General features: G+C 28.4%; 1 protein-coding gene and 1 long non-coding RNA gene across 4 annotated transcripts in view; one reads left to right on the top strand and one right to left on the bottom strand.

The window, feature by feature from the left end:
- The window catches only part of LOC105255498 (disheveled-associated activator of morphogenesis 1), a 37,111-nt gene that overhangs the window by 4,478 nt on the left and 18,119 nt on the right, over window positions 1–14,514 (top strand). Inside the window, exons 2-3 of one of the 3 annotated variants that reach the window (XM_025407545.1) lie at window positions 12,675–12,946; window positions 13,964–14,204. The exons of 1 other annotated variant lie outside the window; for it this stretch is intronic. In XM_025407545.1, the coding sequence (XP_025263330.1) occupies window positions 14,166–14,204 (39 nt within the window). In that variant the 5' untranslated portion in view covers window positions 12,675–12,946; window positions 13,964–14,165. Of the gene's footprint in view, window positions 1–3,620; window positions 3,900–12,674; window positions 12,947–13,963; window positions 14,205–14,514 lie in introns of those variants that run through there. One more of the 3 variants, XM_011264813.3, reaches the window with a different exon arrangement.
- LOC112637547 lies at window positions 7,266–8,750 on the bottom strand. The gene is made up of 3 exons (XR_003122601.1): window positions 8,729–8,750; window positions 8,373–8,575; window positions 7,266–7,580 (listed from the first exon to the last, which is right to left on the bottom strand). It is a non-coding gene; the product is annotated as an uncharacterized LOC112637547 (long non-coding RNA).

Raw genomic sequence — 14,514 nt, 5'->3', positions numbered from 1 at the left:
AATAATCTAATACAAAAATATTTTTGTTGCCGCACAAATAAATAAAATACAAATTTAGTTGCAATATTAAACAGATGAATAGAATACAAATCACTTGATATTATAACTAATAATATAAAAGTTGTATAATTACTTAAAAAAAAATTATGCTTTTATAATGCCTCTCATAAAATGGAAAACCTATGGTCACAATTTTATGTATCTATGCTGTAATATGTAAAGTAACAGTCACACATACATAAGTAATAATAACGCATGCCTTGCGGCTCCATTAAAAGGTTAAGGTCAATGTAAATAGGCTCGTAATTCATTCATAGCGAGTATCGATTACAATCTATTCACGTGAGCTCCCGAAACTCTCTTATATGATTTTTCTTCGTAATCTTTGTGTGCACGCATCCTAAGGATGAATCCTAACACAACGTCTTAAGGATCTCATTTCCGAATGAGTCAGAAAATCCGGATGATGTCTGCCAAAATACTGTACGCGTACATATCTAAGTTATTGATCGTGATTATAACAGTGAAATAATCATTTGTTTAAAATATGGAAGCATTAAAAATAAATTTGTTGTATTTTTTTTTTGCTTGTAAATTAAATTTGCATCATGCTATTTTATTTTTAAGCATTTTTCGTATATGTATATGTTTGGCATTACATAATAGTATTCAGTTTCAATATTACAAGACGAATTTTAAATTCAAGAACAGAAATTCAAATCTTCCACAATTGAGAGTATTTTAAATTCTATTCATACCTTGATCGTGGACCGAGTTGACTTAGTTGCATTTTTTTATTGTAATTAACGAAAAGATATTTTATTTTATAATTAAGACAATTATTAATATACAATAAAATTTCAAATGTCTTATTTGTACCTTTCAGTATCTCATACTCGTATATTACTTTTCCTATGTTTGGATATATTGATTTCGATCGAACAATTTTTTAATATGTTTGAATTATTTTTATAAAATTTAAAAATATTTTTATCAAATATAATTTCAAAAAAATAAATTTTCATTATCATTCTACATTTATTGATATTCTTTCTGTTTACAAATTAATATTACAATTTGATAATGCGTGATTATATCGATAAAATAGAATTTATTCTTCTTACATAAGATATTATAATTCAAATCTTCAGTTATATCAATGTTTATTATAATTGAATATAATAAAGAATCAAACTGTAATACATTAATTAGTAACACATTTTGTTGACCGTAATTGTCATCGTATTTACAATCTCTTTTCTTTTTCTTTCTTTCACTTTTATTCATCTTAAAAATTATAACTGCAATAAAAAAATAGTTCATCAATTATATAAGTCCAATTATATGAGAGTATCGAATTTTATATAAATATAAACAAAAATATTTTTTTAAAAGGAGTAAAAACAGAGCTATAAACTAAATAAACGTATGTATAGAAGAAAGCATTATTTTATTTAGATTTGCATGCAAAACTGAACTTTTTATGGAAATATCGGAAATAATTACTGTAATAATAAAATAAAATTGCAATGTGCATATAATTTATTATCTCTTCCCTTTTTGAAAGAATAATTATTATGAATGCAACGAAGAGAGAGGAAAACATTAAAGTGATCGAGAAATATCATAATATTCTTGTTTGTATTAATCGACTATCCTATCTAAAGCGATCGTTATTGTAATTAATATGCCAGTAAACTTGTATATTATGTATGCAATACAAGATTCAAATGTTATCACTATACATAACACAAATTACAACTCTAGAGACAGCATAGTCGCTTGGCAATTGGCAGCAATTGACAGCAATTAGGACTAAGAGTCGGGATGGTCGTGATTGCACATTATGCGAATACAGACCGACAAAGCTCACGCTTTGAATTTTGAATATGCAAGTAATTGATCTCCTCTCTCTCTCTCTCTCTTTCTTGTGATTTAAAATTGATAATTAGCTGTCATATTGTTGCTCTGAATATTGTTGCATCGATGCATGATGTAAATCAATATCCAAAGAAACATGAACACGTTACATTGTCATACTGAATATCGGATGCGCATCGGAAATGCAATGCTAATTTAATGCATTCTTCCATGTTAAACTGATATTTATAAGCGCGTGCAACATTGTAATTAGAATTGTTTAACGGTTTATTAAAGAGGGATCAATCATAGATGCACTTCGTTATGTTAACAAGTAGATAATTAACGCATTAATGCATTAAGAAACGTTTATAATAACAGTCGAATGTATAAACGAGTAAAAATTATCTAATTTTAAATAAGAGAGATAAACATTTTATAAACATTAATAATAAATAACATTTTATAAACGTTTTATAAACTGTAATTTCTGTTCCTGATATAGAACTAAAATTTGGTGCGTTTGATACTTATATATGTTCAAAATAAAAAAAATTATAATTCTTATAAATTATTTTATTTTTATTTATTTTATATAAATTCTTCTAAAAATATTCTTTTAAAAATATTCGTACTGCTCGAAAGATCAAATAAAAAAAAAAACAAAGATAACGAAGGTAGAACACAGCAGTAAAAATATACTATTATTTTGATATCTGAATCTGCATATCTAATCTAACATGTCTAGTCAAACATCATAAAATATAAAAGAAATATATACCATATCTGAAGGCAATGGGCCGGCTGATGGTAGTGGTTTAGAAGGGGACGAGGGGAGAGGAATCTTGGACAGATGTTTAATCCATAGTGCGAGGGTCCAGTTCCCCCATGGAGAATCGTGCCAAGAACTACCCTCCGTCAACGATTACTACTACGAACGCAGTATTGGCAGCATTGTATCCACGACAATAGTCCCACTATTGCTACCTTAAACCCTCGAGCTACGCTTATATATATAAGGGCCACGTGACACGTGCTTACTCACATACCAAACACACACATTACATACACGTACATTGTATGCCCCACGTTCTGAGTCAAATTTGCCGGAGATTCTCTTTGGCCGTCTCGATGCTCGGTTTGCCACGTGGATGTCTCTCGCGAGTGAAAATTTAGGAAAACGTGTGAAAAATATCTCGTAATCAATTGCAAAACTGTAATATTTTATATTATCAATTTATAGCTATTATATTGATATTATCGTGTATTTCTCTCGATCGACAAAACATGATTATATTCATTATTTCATTAATTTCATTTTTTTCGCATAAAAAGTCTACAATGATAAGTGTACAATGATAAGTGTAATTATATAAAATAAAAAGTGAAAAATGTTTGTGATAGTGTAATTATGATTTAAAATGAACTTTTTGCTAAATTAAATAGAATGTTATTATTCGCGAGTGATATGTGTTGCTGATTATTATAAAACAATTCCAAAATTGTTATATTAATGATTATTAAATGTGTGCGCTTGGATAAAAATGTGTCAGAGATGAAAATTTAAAAGAGTACAATATATGTTATATAATATATAATATTATTGTGATAAAATTTTCTGATTGATAAAAAAGCGCGCGTTTAAATATGAATATTTTGATAACAATATCAACATGCTAAATCAATATCCTATTTGTTTGAAATAGCTTTACTTATATAAAAGAAGGAACGATAAATCGTGCGATATAAAAAGGAAATGTCAGTTTTATATTTAAACAGCTGCATTTCTCTGATAATTTGAGGTACATATTATTCTATGATTCGTAGCAACTAGGGGATTCAGATATATTTAAAAAAAACAGATTGTGTATATGTCTAAAGTGATGATGTAATAATGGGCGCATAGCACTAACAATAAGAGAAATTTCTCGCGTTGGGACCGTACCCGACCTGACAATGAGACAGGAAGAGAAAAGTGAGAGAACGACGGATAGAGAACATTGCGTATTCTGAGTTCACCCCAGAGCAATATTTAATGTGTAAGTATATAGTGTGTGTGATTAACAGTTATTTTCTAATATAAACAGATATATACTAGGTAGTTATCAGCCAGAGAATGACAATTGTCAACCGGAAATAACCAATTCTTTCATCATCAACACATGAAACTCTAGAACAGTTGTTAAATTCATATTTAATGATGCATTTAACTGTCGTATTATAACACATAAAATTTACATGTAAATAAAATATAGTATACTAACAGTATATTTTATTTTCTATCACTTAACTTGATTACTTCAATATAAAGATTACTATCAATATAAAGATATCGCAATAATTTCTCTCTCTCTCTGTTTCTCTCTATTTCTTTTTCTCTTTCTCTATCTCTATCTCAAATAATTATATAATAATTAATGATGAATATTTGATAGAAATTATTTTTCAAAATTAATTTTTTCGAAAACAAAATTTAACATGGAAAGAAATTATTTATAAATTTCCAACTAATTCTTACATAATACTATTATGAGAATACTATTACGAGAATTACGCTATTGTCACCATTATATCTCATATGTGTGTATCTAAAAAAATATGAAAACTAAATTTTAATTTTCCTGTTTTATTCTTAAAACAGCTATATAATTTTTCTTGTAACTATATTCTAAATATTACATAATTATATTACGTAATTATATAACTATTTTCTCTAATTGCAAGATACGAGTGTAAGCTTTCCGCACCGAGGAATATTTATTACGGCGGAAACTTATTAACGCAAAATATGAAATTATCAGTACATCTCGTAGCACGCTAATGGCGCTAGCACGCACGTGCTACGCGATACGCTTTAAGCATCTGCCAAAAGCTTTTCCATTCCAGACACTAAATGCACGCTACGTACGTACACATATATGATGTTTCATTTGCGCTTTTTTCCCGAGATTTGTACAAGAAAAAGTATTTTTAAACCCGCAAAATATAATTCGTTCGGAAAACGCTTATGTCAAAAGCAGAAAAGATATGACGTAATAATTAAAAAAATATATGCATCTTTTCCCAGCAACAGATTCAGAAAAAAAATGATTGGATATGATTAATTTAAAGAATGTAGAAAATAATTAGAGAGCTAATATTACACAGTTTTTACTGAAAGAACGAATTGCATATTTTTTCAAACAAAATACATTGTATTCGAAAATCATTAAAAACTCAATTATTTGCCATGTTTTTGAGATACAATTTATTCAATTTCGTAATTTAATAAAGAGCATATGAATGTACGTGTATGTGATTTTCTATGTATTTCTTTTTAATTTGACTCCAAATTTACAATTGTATAGAATAAAGAATTAAAAGCTACAAAAACAAGACGTAAGGAATTTTTGACGTTAAGAATTTTTTTTAAGCGCATCTAAAGAATTCTGATCTATAAAATTTTCATTGCTTGAAATATGACAATTAAATTTAATGATGCGATCTACTAAGAACAATTATTTCAACAAATTGAATAGTACGATCTTACACATAATGAATGTAATTAAAATTGTAAAACACACGTAATTATAATTACGAAACATAGTAAACCAGCCTACTATTATAAATAATTGTAAATCGAATAAATAATAACGTAACCGGATTTCTTGCGATTCTGTCTCTTTTTCTGTCACAATTTGGGTCGATCTTAAATATAGAAAATCTTGGGTATTATCGCGGGCAGAGGCAAATCGAGTGAAGAAACGGGATAGTTACAAGTCATGTAGTGAATATTAAATGCGCTTGAACACTTGCCAAAACTTTTGGGTCGCTTTGTTAGAACGAATTTTCGAAGAGCAGAAGAAGATTCGGTTTTTAATTGCTTTAGCAGCTGTTATATAAACATAAATATATAATTCATATGTACAGATGTATAACTATACACATACTTTATAATTATGAATTAGCTAAAAAATTGTTTAAAATATGCTGAAAACACAAATTATTTCCACGAGCATTGACAAGATTAATATAAGATTAATATAAGATTAATACAGAAGAGAGAAAAGAAGAAGAAAGGAGAATGGAATTTTAGACAGTATAATAATTAAAGCAGTATCTCGGTTTGATAACGAATAATTTAATCGAATGCAAGAGGAAGAATTTACGAGATCTCTAGGTGCGGTATAAATGCATTCATATTTCTCATATACTAGGTCAGTGGGACCAGCTATTTTACGATTCTTGTTGTACTAAGCTCCGCCAATCTAGGCAAGCGATTTTTTCCGGCGCTCTTGCTGCATTCCGATTGCGATTCGATTGAAAACCTCATGTATAAGGACGCGCTACTTCTCGCGAGTATTCGCCTTTTTTTTGCTGCACCACCCGGTGAAAAGCGATGAGTCGCGATGGACGATTAGAACGAATGCTGATAAGCGATCAGCCGCGGCAAATTTGCCATAGTCATGCGAGCATATTATCTATATTGATAAACTCACATTGCAGTAATAAATTGACATGCTGTTCTGTAAAAGTTGCGAATGTAGAGCTCGCTTGTTGCTTGGGAATGCTTTTGGCATACTTCTATAGTGATAAGGAGATTGCACATTCTATACGCTTAAACCTAAAGGAGATATCTAAACTCGTATAGAACGATCGAGTTGCGCAATAGATCTAGGCAATGGGAGAAGTGTTACACGAGACTAATATATATAACATCTATAGAGAAAAATATTAGCATAAGAAAACAAAATTTATTATGCATATAAGTATAGATTTAACTCATTGTATTGATTTAGTTATGAGATTTTTATTTTGTATAAACATCTTGACAAATTTTAAAAATTTATGTTAATTACAGAGTGATTAAAAAGCAAATACAAATGCTTCGTCAAAAATTAGAATTAATTTTAAATAAAAATGTATTATAAAAATTTAATATTAAAAATATATGATCTTTTATATGCATGTATTAATGTATTATATAAGAATCTCAATATCATATGAATGATGGACCATTTAATTAATATTATTAATAAGATATACATAAAATCTTTTATTTATCAACTGTTATCTTATAAGTGTTAAATTGCTTAACATCTTATGAATAAGTTTCAATATTTAACCATTCAATAACCAATATTGATGATCAATTAAAAGTTAAAAATATGTTATGGCATTTTTTATATACACTCAATTTCAAGAATCACTGGTAAAATATTTGCATTTTTTAAAACTTATCTTTATACTAGCATTCTTAACTTATAATACTTCTCTATGAAATGTATAATTTTTCTATGAAGAGAACAATATTAGTAATAGAAGTAGAATATTAGTAATAGAAAAAAAAATTATTTTTATAGACAAATAATTAGAATCTTTATTCTAAACTCTTTGACAAATTTAAAAAATGATAATATGAGGATAAGTTGTCCGAAAACGGCGCAAATATTCATGACAAATGTTCAATTATTTATGTGCTAAGAAATCATAATTAGTCGCTTTCTTTATATGCTTGGTCGCATGCCAGTTCTTCTCCACGTTTAGCGAATTAAAATGCGTCCCATATCGTCCCATATCGGACCAGCACCGTTAACATGTGTGCGTGTGTGTCTGTCTATTAAATTTATTCTAAAACGCACCTCTTGGGTTAGTATGTCACGATTTGTCGTCAGATGTATGTATGCAAAGCATGTTGATTTCTGGGAAGGTTACAGCTCGTTTGACAGATAGCTCTTTTTCTGAATCAAAGCATTAACAAATTATTAAATATTTAAAGTTTTAAATACAAGAACATAAGTAATATTTTAAAAATCATGATTTTTAAATATTCTAATTTATAATTTCAGAATGTTTAATAATCAAGATTAATAATCAGAAGATTTCTTGCACATAAAATATTCGAATATCTCTTGATTTAAATTAATATTAGATTTTTGTTTTTCGAATTATTTAAAATCTATTATGTTATAAATTGATAATTTAGAAGCTTGCAAGATCAAACAGAGGCTCATTTCTTTATTTAATAATTGTCATAGGAATTCAATAATTAAATAAGGTATATAAAGTTATTAAAAATTACCAAAAGGAAATAATGTTTTCGATTTTCAAAATCATGTTTTTTGCAAACGAAACTTCGTGTAAAGAACAATTTATTGTATGTATCTTTTTATATTTATTTATTCTACTAATTATATTAAATATAATATTATGTACAATCTTCTTATCAATTTTACGGTCAATGATTAACGATTTTATTTATTGTAATTATAAGTAAGTAACTTATTTTTACAAAAAAAAAAGTTTAACATTATTTATTTCTTGAGGATCTACCATCAAAGCCTACATGATTTCAAAATCATCAGCATTTGTTCTAGACTGTTGTTAGATATCCTTACAAATATGGCCATGGTTGAAAAGTGCAAAAGTGTGTAACACGTGAAAAGATAGTCAAGGATGTTTTGTTGTATGATTAGGAAACGGTATAACACGAACGAGAAAGGAATGGCAAAGTAATCCATGAATGAACTTACGCAGCTGCAAACGTACCCACGTTGAATACTAGACAAGCCCCGATGTCATAGGATTCTATCTATAGGAGTTCGCGTTAGAATATATATAATGATACTTAACGGGACATGAAGTATAAGTGACTAATATTCCAGAAACGACGCGTGAATTTTTAAATGGTCTTCCTTGACAGTCTGCATGAGTAAGAATGCCTTAGAAAGCTATACTGTAAAATTTCAAAAAATATCTAAAGAAACGTATGCGTGAAATTTACATATTTATTAGTATTATTAATTAAGTTCATCATATAATCTAATTATTATACATTATTGCATCTAATAATTTTATATTGGGTGTTTAAAACTGTGTTTAATTTTACCTGAGTAGATTGTCAAGTTAAATGAAATTAAAGATTGATTATCTCCACTATTTTCTAATCTGCACATCCATTGATAATCTATCTACATTAACATTCTACCAAAGACATGATGATGACAGACCGCCCGGTGACGTGTCACGAACGTACTAAAGTCGAAAGCCAGACAGCGGGGACGATATATTGCTGCGACGGAAGGGATAGGAAGATACTGCATAACGGGTCTTCCTCAGTAGGTCGATACATGCAATAGTTGACATCGATTAAGCCGCCGCGGAAAATGCATTTATATGTGTACATTCCATTCTCCATAATTTCACGTCGTTTTCTCACCCACGATGAGAGGCCACCCACCGAAAAACGGCGCGTTAAAGAGAAAAAGAAAAAAGATTCGATGGTGATAAAGAAAAAAAATAAATCTCATTAACTTACACCTCACGGATCACTTTCCTTTTGACATATATATTGCAGAGGGTACATTCTTAAGTAATATATGCTTTGAATTAACCCTCTACAATATATGTGTCAAAGGGAAAGTGAGATGTAAGTTGGAACCAAGATTTGTCGAAAAAAAAATATTAATCGCGAATTTGGATGCTTTTATCAACATTTATCGTGACTCTCCTTTCATCGAAATATTGGAAATCATTCATTTCTTGAGTACTTCACGTAACATTGTAGCATTTTATACAGGACTGACAAATCATCGTTGTATGTAAATGACGATGTCGATGCGGATGTTAAACTTGCAAATTGCCAGCGAAACATGTCACGAGCAGACGAACTTACGATAGTCACTGCCAAGCAACGGGTTACGACAACTCGTGGACACTTATCACGCATCTTGAATTCTTTTTATATTTTTTATACTTTTTATACGTTTTATACTTTTCGCGAATATATACTTCCGGAGAATCTAATTATATTATTGCAATGTGAAATTGAAATCTGTAAAAAAAGTTAATTAAAAAAAAATTAAAAATAAAAAAGTTAAAAATAATCAATGACTGAGAATTTTATACGTTAAAATCTTTCGTTTCTTGAATAAAATGTTATACTTTTATTTGGGTTTTGATAGATTTTTAATTCTTAAATCTGATTTTTTTAAGAAAATATAAATAAGCTTTTTACAAAAATTTTATTCTTATGTAACCGATATATTCTTTCATGTAAAATTTTTGGATACTAATTCTATGTATCTCATTTATCTATCAAATATACAATTTTGTTATTTGTTCTTCAAAAATTGTTTCAAAAATTTGCTTCGCTTCAAAAATTAAAGTTATCGCTAAAAGAAAAATTTTTCAAGAAAATATATTAGGGACATATAATTTTTTTTTACAAAATATCTTCACAAATTGTTTTAGCTATAGATCTTGCTAATCGCTATATTTATTTATATAAATTATTAAATATACATTTCTTTATGTATAAATATTATATATCTTTTATATGAGATATATATCATAATAACTCTTATCACAATCATATTTTCTTTTTAAAAAATCAATTTTGCTATTTATATATAATTATCGAATTAGATATGCTATGTTTTGTAAAGATGCTTGAAAATCGCATTTCGTTCTCATGTTAGATCATTCCGGAAATATGATAAAAAAGTAGTCCCGCATGTTCCTGCGGAAACGCGGAAAGTTTCTCTAGTTTGTTTTCACCAGCAATGTATGCCAAGTAACATTAATGCTAAATGTCCCACAGCTTTAAAACATTATATACATTCCTACGATAGAACAAGTAAGAATCAATGCAATCGATTAGCTTCAACACTATAGCGAACAGTGCCGCGTGTCTTTATCCATTTGAATAAGTGGCAAAGGTATGCGATAAAGAAACAAATGTCAACGACATGACAATTCAATCTTATATGCACATAATAAAAAAGTAGACATTATTATTAATAATAAAGAGTGAAAGTTTATTTTTTAGATATACTCTGAAAGTTTTAGATACTTTTAAATACATTCATATTACTTATAATTAATAAAATTATAAATAATAAAATTAATAAAAATTTTTTTGTAAAAAATATTTTATATATTCAAGAATAAGATATATCTATAGATTTTGAATTATATAATTTATTAATTATATAATTTATTTTATTCTATTTATACAAATTCATATGACGTTACAATTAAATTACGAATTAGAATATTAAGTGTTTACATGTAGTGAATCATATTTGAAGAAAGATTTTCCAAGATTCTGTTCATCAAAAAATATATTGAAGATAGACTTGTAGTCAGAATAATAATAATAAATATAACAGAAGTCCAATGAGAATGGAAAATAAAATATGCTGAATGATTTCATAATAAATTGGTCGATGTTGGACTAGAAAAATATCAAAAGTACCGGATAGGTATATATTTGTTGAAGCAGCAAATCGAGTGGATTCTTCTGAATAAAAACATCTGTGACAAAGCTCATGTCATTATCATTTGTATTTGATCGACTTATTTTAATCCGATTACATGGACTCCCCTCGTTATTAACAATCCTGCAGATACAATTACCATAATAGAACGTCTTCAAAGTGGAGGTAGAATCTGATGAAAGAGATGGCAATAAACTTCTATCTCGTCCCTCCACTATGCAGGAGGAATGGCGCAAAGAAGGAAAAAAAAATTCTGACGGTCATGTGTTTTATTTTTCCTTCTGAAAAACCAGTCGTCGCGCATCAGCGACGAAGAGACAAGAGTGTAGTTTGCCAGCAAGGCTGTTGCCGCGCGACAAGCAAGGACGGACACTTTTTGTTGTACGTCACATCAACGATGATAACAACGCGGGTCACGGTTTCGGGTCTGAAGATCTAAGATTCACGTTTCGCATGCCAGGTACATGCAACGCATACATGCGAGTCAGTAGCTGTGATTCTATTTCTTTATCTTCGCTTATCAAGTACATTTAGTATTCAAGCTTATTGATCCATAAAATGTGTTTGGATTTTAATTTTAATAGCTAAAAATTTGAAAAATGCATATAATAATAAAATGTAAAATTGCGCACGCAAAATCTGATAGTTGGATAAAATTTATTTCATAGCTTTCATGTATTTTACAACGTGTTCGATATAGCAAGTTTTTTTGTAAATATATAGCAAACTTATCACAGATCTATAAGATGAAAGCAATCGAATTATAAAAATGATTTTTCCAAAATCAATTGGAAAAATCAATTTTTCCTACAAGGAAAAATGCATCGCATATGCTCGTTATTTCATTTATAATATATGCAAGGATTTTAAGAGCCTTTCGCTTCAGAATTTATTAAATCTTGATATACATATATTAATTGCTGTGTATTAATATATATGACATATTAATATTATGTATATTTTAATTAAACATTGGTCTATTTATTAGATGAACAAATCAACTATAATATCAACGTAATATCACTATTGATATAGCGTTAATATGTAAAAAAATTTATATTATTTACAAATGTACTTAATAAAATAGAGAAATTAGTTCAATTAAATCTATAATTTAATATTAAAATTTTAATATTAAATTATAATTATTAAGATAAAAAATTAGATTTAAAAAATTGCATCATTACATTCATGTAAAATAAACCATATGAATATTTTTCATAACATTTTTGAGTAAACTAAAAACGATCTAAAGAAAATAAGATATATTATTAATCATCCAATGCACTTTCTTTCTTTTTTTGTCTTTAGTCATTTGTAATTGGTGATAACGATAGAAAGTCTATAGTCACAAAAGAGTTGGAGTTTTCGCATATCTTATGTTTTCATTAATGTTACACGCAAAAGAAAGTGCTCGAACGAGGTGATATTTCCCCGCGAGCAAATTTTTGAATGTATCGTACTTCGACTTTCCTTTGCGCTTATCGCTCGCCGATTAATGACTCCTATCTGTTCTAAGCTAATATCTATCCCATTTAAATTCGATCTTTGTAGAGAATGGGGATTGCGCAGATGATATTCTCCGGTTTCACCATCAGGTCCGCGCCGATCAAAGTATTCGTGGCGAAGAATCCTAGCGCGCAAGTAGGCCCCCCTTCTTTCCAGAGCCCAGTCGGGGGACTCCTATGTGCACCTGTGCAGGTTAAGAGGTGTTGTGTTTTCACCTGGCAGTTCAACCTACAATCGCGAGCGAGAACGTTTCGCAGGCGAGATCGTCTGCTGATCTTGATCGAAACAGAGAAGAAAATTCGAGTGTCGTAACATTTGTAATGTCGAATTTTTGATTATTTATATATTATATTTTTCTCGGACTCTTCAATAGTTGCAAGCGAACGTGAAATATTCCTATGAACGAAATGTTGTGATGTTAAACGTCTAATTTTTTTAACGAAGATTCGATTCAGTTTTGTAAAAAATGAATAAAGAGATTCAATGAGAAAAACTTTAAAAAAGACTTCTCTTTTTCGGGGAAAACGGTGACTCGACAAACAGGAAGAAAATAAATCTTGTAGAAGAAAAAAGCTGGATTATTGCTGGATTATTTTTTTATTTTTAAAAATAGATTGTATTATAGAAACAGATATCGAAGTGATTAATAAATTAATTAATATGTTGATTAATAAGAAAAAGATGATGATAGATCGACGACAATAATGCGATTAAAGTTTATTGTAATTACTATTTATTGTGAAAATTTTGAAATTTATTATAAAACCTCTAAGATTAACATTTCTATTTCTAAAAATAAAGAAATATATATAAATATTATAAACTTTTTGTAATAAAAATTATTATTCAACATTGATAGAGAATAAAATTAATATAATATTGATTCTTTAAAGTTAATTAATTTTATCACTACACAAAATCTTAAATAAAAATAAAATTGCAATGTCTCTTAAATATTATTCAATACTTTTTACCTTCATCTACGTAATATAAGGAATCTTTCTATTCAATTCTAGATTAAACAAAAATTTTTTAAAAATCAAAAAAGTGTAATTAAGAAGAAGAAAAGAAAAAAAAGATTAATTAAACGTAAATAAAAATCTATGATAGGAACAAATGTCAAATTGCAGAGAAATGTAGCAATTAATAAAACTAAATTAGTATTTTCAACTCTATATCAATGCTTTTTGAGGAATAAAGAAGTAATATATCAACTGCAAGTATTCAGGAAGAATCAAGATATTCGCTCAAAAGGATTATATTATAAAAGAATTATATATCAAAAAGAAAAGATCTCTCTCAAATATTACGTATAATTTCCAAAATCTTTGCAGGATAAAACATTAAATATTATAAATGCGCTAAGTTGTACGTTTTATTCTGGGACGATGTAATTTTACAGTGCTCATCGACAAATATTGATAATCCTCGTATGCTAAGCAAGTAACTTTCGAATGAGTACTCGGTATAAGACATTTCAGTTAGTGGCTTGAAAGGGCAAACGTTTGAAGAAGAGTCTAATCGACAAAATTCAAGATGGACACCATGTTGGAGAAAATGGGAAAGCTGAATCTGGTAATGTGTATAGTTCAAATATTAAGCTGCATATTATAGATGCGTTATTAGTGGAAGCTTCGTCTTAAACGCAATTATTATTTCTAGTAAATTGCGATAAAAGAATGTTATATTGCACAATTGGAAGAACAGGCAAAGTACCGTTTATTTTATGATTATGGTTTGCTACTTACTTATCTTTGTGCAATCTATTTTGGAGCAATGGAACAATGCAAGAAAGCATTTGACATTCTTGAAAGAAAAATTATTTTTATAATGCCTATTTTCTAGATTTTTACATAAATAACGAAATCATACGCTTTATTTAATT

Source organism: Camponotus floridanus, unplaced genomic scaffold (assembly GCF_003227725.1).
Source record: "Camponotus floridanus strain SB8 unplaced genomic scaffold, Cflo_v7.5 scaffold18, whole genome shotgun sequence".
In the NCBI taxonomy this organism is placed as follows: domain Eukaryota; kingdom Metazoa; phylum Arthropoda; class Insecta; order Hymenoptera; family Formicidae; genus Camponotus; species Camponotus floridanus.
Note: the sequence above shows the minus strand (reverse complement) of the source record. Positions and strands in the feature narration are given on the sequence as shown.